This window comes from Brassica napus, unplaced genomic scaffold, assembly GCF_020379485.1.
Source record: "Brassica napus cultivar Da-Ae unplaced genomic scaffold, Da-Ae ScsIHWf_1102;HRSCAF=1567, whole genome shotgun sequence".
Taxonomy (NCBI): Eukaryota; Viridiplantae; Streptophyta; class Magnoliopsida; order Brassicales; family Brassicaceae; genus Brassica; species Brassica napus.
In genome coordinates, this window is record NW_026014527.1 from 74,035 (window position 1) to 81,349 (window position 7,315).

The window sequence follows — 7,315 nt, forward strand, 5'->3', positions numbered from 1 at the left end:
GTGGAGAGAACGACTTCTCTTTGGGAGGAGTCATCAAACCATAATGCGCAACCCACCATGCCTCGTTCTCGGCGGGATGTAACGGGTGAGGCACGAACTCCATCTTCGGAACAATGAGCTCTTCGTAAGCACTCGTGGATGAAGACCCTTTTTTCGCAATCTTTTTCTTGCTCGACATTTTTACACTTCTCTTGAGAAAATAGAGGAAAAGGGTGGAGAGAAAGAAAGAAAGTTTTTCTTAAGAAAGATCTTAGAGAAAGACAAGAAAGTGAAAAAATTATGAAACAAGTTACATCCCATTCTTATAGGCATGAGGATTTACTATTCAAGCTTGGACTTTCGGATTTTAATTCCATCCAACACGCCTAACTTGCCAAACATGCCTAACCGCACGCTAGGATCCTACGATGCATGATCCTAATGGGCTGGGTGGCTAACTGTTGGGATCAAAAACAGTCACGACGGAATTACCACCCGAAAATCCTCGGAGATCGTATTTCCGAAAGAGATAGTAAAAATAAAGATATAATTTTTGTAAAAAAATGATAACCAATACGAAGTTTTTACGAGGAAGTATCATTGAAGATTCAAAAGCAGACGAACCAAGCTCGGTCGTTGTGTAACTACCGCACATACACGCTATCCTGTCGCTACGTTGCAACCAAGTCCGAGCCGATGCGGGTCGCTACGAAGTGACCGAACATCCGACCCGATCGGTCGCTACATAGCGACCAAGCTCGGTCGCTACGTAGCGACCGAGCAATCGTTCCGCTCGGTCACTACGTAACGACCGAGCTCACGCCAAAGCTTGGTCGCTACGTAGCGACCGAGTTCAAGCCAAAGCTCGGTCGCTAAGTAGCGACCGAGTTCGAGCCAAAGCTTGGTCGCTACATAGCGACCGGGCTTGAGCCAAAGTTCGGTCGTTGCATAGCGATCGAGCTCTTCCGAACATCGATACAACACCAGTCCATGCATTCTCGTCAAACCTTCAAATGCCATCTCCCGAAGACCGTAGCAAGCTCAGTCCATGCTTTCCGCTATTCTAAATCATCGATCAGACTTTGCGAATTAAAACCGCGGAAAGTTCGTTCTTTATCAAAAGAACTCGTAGTAAACGTGTCAAGTCGGAAGACGGCCCAAAGGGACCTAAAACACGACTCGAGGCCCATCCTACGATTTCTTAACCAAAACCCCGTAAACCACAACACGGTTTATGCTTGGTCCACAAGGAAGGATAAATTTCAAGTTTCCGTGGATAAATACGGAACTTTTGAAGATAATTGTGAAGATCGGGAAAAATGGAATATCTCCATTTTTATGCTATGACGGCTTAAGGGCAGAAGAGTAAAAGCGTAAACCGACCTTGGAGCTAGTATATAAGGAGTCCTGGGCGAGGAGCATGGAGGAGAACTTTTTCAGAGCAAACTTAGCACTTAGAGCAATTTAGGCATTTTTCCGTTTTTGTTATTTCGAGCTGCGACTCAATTAGGTTTAGCCGTCTTAGGGTTGTTAGAACTAGGAATCTCGCCGACAGCTCTCGAGCCCAGGCTTATACCTTGTTGTAAACGCTCATACGCAAATTCGGAAATAAGATCTTCTTTGCTCTCTTCTTCGATTTCTTATACTTTATCGTTGTTATTCTCGTGTTCTGATTGCTTGACGTGTGGTAATTAGCAGATATCCGGGTCCTCTGGGAAATTAGAGTTTTCCTAGTTTCCTTATTTAAACGGAAATCGACAGTGCGAATTTTGGTTCCCACAGTCACATTTCCTAGATGGTAGTTGAGTATACTAACCATTAGCTGAGGTGATTCGACCGGACAAGTATTAGATTGGTTATAGACCAATGGATGATGATTTTATTCCGCTGTGTATGTGTTGTATTGATCTAAGCTAGGAAAGACTTTGGTAGTCTTGAGCTAAGATCTGAGTTAGCCCTCGCCTATGGGCGATGTTTTTAATAAAGGGCAAAAGTTTTGAGAGGTTCGGTCAGGGTATCGACCAAGCGACATGAGGCATCGACCGCGGCCTAGTCGGCCAGGATCGGGTCTTACAACTTCCGTACCATGCCAATCTACTGAATTGAAAAATAATGGATCTAGAATGTTACCAGTGATCGCTAGGAACGGTCCAGCCTCTTCTGCGTCCTTAGTCAGTTCATACACACGCGGTGCTGAGGTCAGACCTCGGGTCTGGCTTGGCTTGCTTGCCTCCCCACGTCCTTTAGCCTCAGCTTGCATCTTGGGACATTCCCAGCGTAGGTGTCCCGTCTTGCTGCAGTAATGACAGCTTTCGGGGTCACTCCCACGAGCCCTGTCCACAGTTCTCTGACCGTCCAGGACAGTCTCGAGCAAAGTGGCCCATCTTGCCACAACAGGTGCAAGCCCCTTTTACCTTCCAAAACTCTCCACCGTGATGCCTTCCGCACGAAGGACACTCCGGCCTATCACTTGAGGCCTTGCCCCCTTCGGCTGTGTCCCTTGTTCTCTTCCGGTCGCTTCCGGATCCACTAGAAGCCGTGTGGCCCCTAGACTTCAGCTTGGCCTCTTCGGCCAAGTTAGTCTCCACCATAGCCATGCGTTCCACCAGTTCAGACACTGTCTGGAAGTGACCAGCGGAGCAATAGGTTCGAAGTTCGACCCTTAGGCCTCGAACAAACCTACGTATCTGTACCGTCTCCTCCTCCCACTCCTTGCCCACATATCGTCTGAGCCGGTTGAACTTCTCTTCGTACTCACGTATTGTCATGCGTCCTTGAGTCAAGTCTAGGAACTGAGACTCCAGACGGTTCCAAGCTTCAGCCGGGAAGTATTTGTGGTTGAACTCCACCTCGAAGTCTGAGAACCGCTCAATTGTCCCATTGGTGCGTTTGTCCAGAGCTAACCACCAGTTATGTGCATCACCTTCCAGGAAGTGAAGCGCAATGTCCTTCTTGTACTCCTCTGGGCAACGAGTTGAGCTGAAATTCTGAGCCAAACTGCTCCTCCACTCGTCTGCCTCAATGGGATCAGAACTACCAGCAAACTGCTTGGAGATGTGAGCTAGAAGGCTCAAGTAATCCACTCTCCTAACTGGACGAGCTGGTGGATCGATCTCCATTACCTCAGCTTCGACCGTAGCTCGGTCCTCGACCGTCCTGGCAGCTGTTCGAGCTACTTGTGCAGCTGCACGAGCTACACCAGCTGCTGTCCCAGCTGTCCTAGCTGCTCTTTGAGTTGCCTGAACCGTGGCCTTAGCTGGGGTGAAAGCCAACATCTGAGTGTCCATGGCCTTAACCACATCCATCACCTCGTGCATAGATGGCTCGACCAACTCCTCATCCCATCTCCAGGTCCGGTCTCGTCTCCTGCATGGGAGGAATCACCTTCCTCCTCCCGTACCTCTTCTTGTTGCTTGCCCAGGTTATCCACCTGAACCTCAGTAGGCAGGAACATCGCTAAGGGTTCCCCGGTCTCCTCATTAACCAGCCCCGTCTGGGTTGGTAACACTTGAGTGGGGTTGGCCCCATCTCCTATGACCGGTCCAGAACCACCAGCCGATTCCATGCCCTTCCGGGACTTAGTCCGCTTAGTTCCCTTAGGCAAAAACACTTAGTGTTAGTCCAAACGTATAAACCTCATCTCATGATTAGAACTAAGCAAAACAACATCAAACCAAACAAACACAAACAACCCGTGAGACCCAGCAACCAGACGTGTGGTGAACACATAACCCAAACCAATCCTAGAATCAAGCATGCTCTGATACCGACTTGTAAGACCCGATCCCGGCTCTTAAGCCCAAACTGATCTGCGGCCTTAACCTTTCAATCTAAGTCTGAGTGAACCAAGTTTTAAGTCTTATCTTTAAATTTAATTCAATTCAACTGAGGTTCAATACAATAAATCTAAACAAGGAAACATAAGGGGCAAATCAATTGTATAAATATAAACTGAGATTCATACATCATTCTTAGGTTCGTCCTAATAAGTTATACACACCTGGTCTAACATAAGTTCACAAGTTGCACAATAGGCTATCAGTATTTCACATCTATCTACAATGACCCATTCACCACACATCTTCCCATGGCCTGAGACTTCACGGTGCCTTTCCCTTACCACGGTCCATGTCCTATCCTGAAACCACACAAGACACAATGCACATTCATAAGGACGATATCCTAACATCAAGTCTAGATAAGCATGGTTCGGCTACTTAGAATCTATAACCTGTCCAAACCAACATACTCAAATAAATTCCCAAAAACTAATTAAAATTCATGATAATCCCTGATAAATCCCAACTAAGAGATTCCCATAAACAGTTTCCAACGAAACACACTAGAACATCCAAATCCGACCATGAAAAGTCCGGCCAAAGGCCAAGGACTTGGATACTGAACCGGCCAGGGCCTTGGTTCAGTGTTCCCTGTATGAACAGAACAAACGAACACAATAATCTGATAGGACAAGCAAATCTAAAGAGATAGGGAGAGTAGATGTAGGCGCATACCAAACCGGCCACAAGCCCGATCGGATCATCAGCCGGCTAGGGCCGATCGCTTGCCGTCCGCACCACTGACCTTAGGCGTTCTCTCCCCAGGCGCCAGCTCCTTCTCTTTGTCCTTCTCTCTGTGTTTCTGTCTTGTATCCATGATAGAACCAAAATAAGGATCACTCTTTCGGTAAGGTTGATATGAACTCAGATCCGAGAGGATTGAGAACTGATGGATCGAGGGGTGACACTAAGGGTTGCGGAATAGCCCAAAGATACTACCAGACTTCGATCGTTGCCGGATGTGACGCACCAGTCCAACAAAAGAAGGATCGAAACTTGGAGATAACCTCACCAAGAAACTAAGAAGTGTTCTAAACAAAGAACAAAGAGAGTAAAAACTTAAAAGAATGAAAGCAAAATGAAATTATCTTATTCAGATCTGATGTTTACATTATATAGAAGTTCTAGTCAAAGGACTTAAAGAAAAATGTGGGAAATCTAAAAATGATAAAATTGACCAGATCTGGTCAAGGCACGAAATCACACTTTGACTGGCAAAAAACCCTTCAAATTCCGTCCAGGTTCATTGTATCCTGAAGCATGTCCTACGGACTGGGCCAGTACACAAGCAGGACAGTCCAAAGTAGCCAGTTTTAAAGTGTCACGGCCTATCTTGAGTTCCACTCGTCCGAATCCAAATCTGTCTTGACCGTTGCTCTTAAAATGCCAATCAGTACGGGAAATATGAGCTCCAGTTTGGTGAATTCGATCGTCTGGACATGGGTATTGATGAAGCCTCAAACTGGTCGTACGGGCAGTACGTACAGCACAAAATTGAGTTGCGATGGACTGGAGAAGAATTGGTACATCCGTTTCAGATTCTGGCTCGATCGTTGGTCTTAGAATAACAAACAGTGCGGTAAAGCCAAGCTTCAGTTTGGTGAATTCCATCATCAGGTCGTGGATAATGTTGGAGCTCCAATACGCACATCCGGGCGGTACATGCGGTACTGTCCCGAAATGTATAGCAATGACCTAACTCAGGATTCGTGTGTCCGAATGCGATTCCGTCTTGACTGTTCTTCATCAAATGGAAAACAGGACGGTGAAGACAAAGTCCAGTACAGTGAAATCGATCATCTGGCCATGGTTCCAGCCAAAGCTCCGATCCGGATGCATGTGGGACAGTCCAATACAGTGTCCGGTCAGTCTGGTCAGTATGGTGAAAAACATGAACCTCAGTTGAAATCTTCAGAACGTTCTGATCTCCATGTTGGTTCGGCTCCATGTACTGATCCGTGGACCGCAGTCTATCATTCCCTCCTTCTTCAAAAGGATTTGTCCTCAAATCCAATGTACCTATATCAAAATGAGATAAATCAGATACAAAGGAATTAAAATTCAAGGGAAATTCAGTAAATGAATAGAATGGACAGAAACTTCCTTGGAGTTTTGAAGTCATTTTTATCAAGGAATTCCAAGTACTTTGGCGTCCATTGGTGCTTGCTCTCCTTAGAAACTGATCATGCTTATCATGTTTATTCAAAGCAACTAGAGAAACCACATCAAATCTGCCAAAGAAATAATCAAAGGGTTTCTCTATCTTTAGGACATCAAGATCAGGATCCAAGCCCTTAGGATAATCATCAAGCACGTGGGCAAGCATCAAACAAGTAAGCTGATCACCAAAAATTGGTTTATCAATTTTAAAATTAGGCCAAGCTGATAAACGGTCAGGAAAAGAAAGAGACAATGCCAAATTTGAAAAATTATCATCATGAACGAAATCAAAAGAATTCTTTGGCCTAAGAAATTTTAGTTCATGCTTTTTCCTACACCAAATCTCTTTCAAAGCACAGCTCAATGAAATCAATTCATGAAAAGGTTTGAGCAAAACGTTTTTCAACCAAGTAAGAATATGTTTTCTTTTTGAAATTCTCGGTTTCAAAACATTTTCATGAAGAGTAGAGGCAATCAACTCATGATCCTTAAAGTGCTTTTGGTTTAGACAGGAGAATGACTGAGGAAACACCTTTGGTTCAAGGAGGATCGGTTTTGGCTCAGGCCGATTCTTTATGGGGCATGAATCTCCTTTAGAAATCTGGTACTCGCGGATAGATGGACTGAAGAACCTCCGGTTTGGTAAATTCATAACTTCTTCATCCGTGACGATTTTCATGCGATTCCAAGCCTCAGTGAATCCTTGATGAGTTGGATTTCTTTTAAAATTGGATTCAAGACAAAAGACCTTCGTACTGTTGCGATATCGTTCTTGGACTGAACCTCTGTCGCTGGCATCAAGGTAGCCGGTTTCAACAAAGCTTCTCCAAAACTCAGGCTGTTGGGCACGGTCAATGCTTTCAATTCTTAGAGGCTGAACCTGTCTTTCCTGTATACTCAAAATAAACACTAAAAGACCAGGATCAAATGTGCAAGATAAATATTTGTTCAAATCACAAATCAAGATATCTTTTCCAAGAACAAATTGCACATTTTTCAGCCTTTCAAGGTGCTCATCAAATTATATATTACAGACAAGAATTTTATCAAGATATGCAACAACAATATTCATTTTCAAGATGGGCATATCCTTCCCAACATCTGAACACACAAGCTTAAGTTCAGTTTGAGAATCATTTATCAAAAGTTCAAGGCATTTCTCAAAGAATGTGTTGTAAACCAAAATTTCATCAGAACTCAAGACAACACCATTATCACGAAATGATCTCAGAAAATGCCAAGTCTTATCAGTTTCAAAACTCAAGAGATCAGGCTGCAAAACAGAATCACAAAAATCAAGTTCAGAAAAACCAGTTTCAGTTTCAAGTGAATTCTGT

The 7,315-nt window shown here is 44.5% G+C and overlaps 1 protein-coding gene across 1 annotated transcript; it reads right to left on the minus strand.

Annotated features, from left to right (window-relative positions):
* Nucleotides 1-2,297: 2,297 nt before the first annotated feature.
* LOC125595972 lies at nucleotides 2,298-3,284 on the minus strand. Its single transcript, XM_048771328.1, has one exon. The coding sequence runs from the start codon at nucleotides 3,282-3,284 to the stop codon at nucleotides 2,298-2,300; it is 987 nt and encodes a 328-aa protein (XP_048627285.1).
* Nucleotides 3,285-7,315: the final 4,031 nt, after the last annotated feature.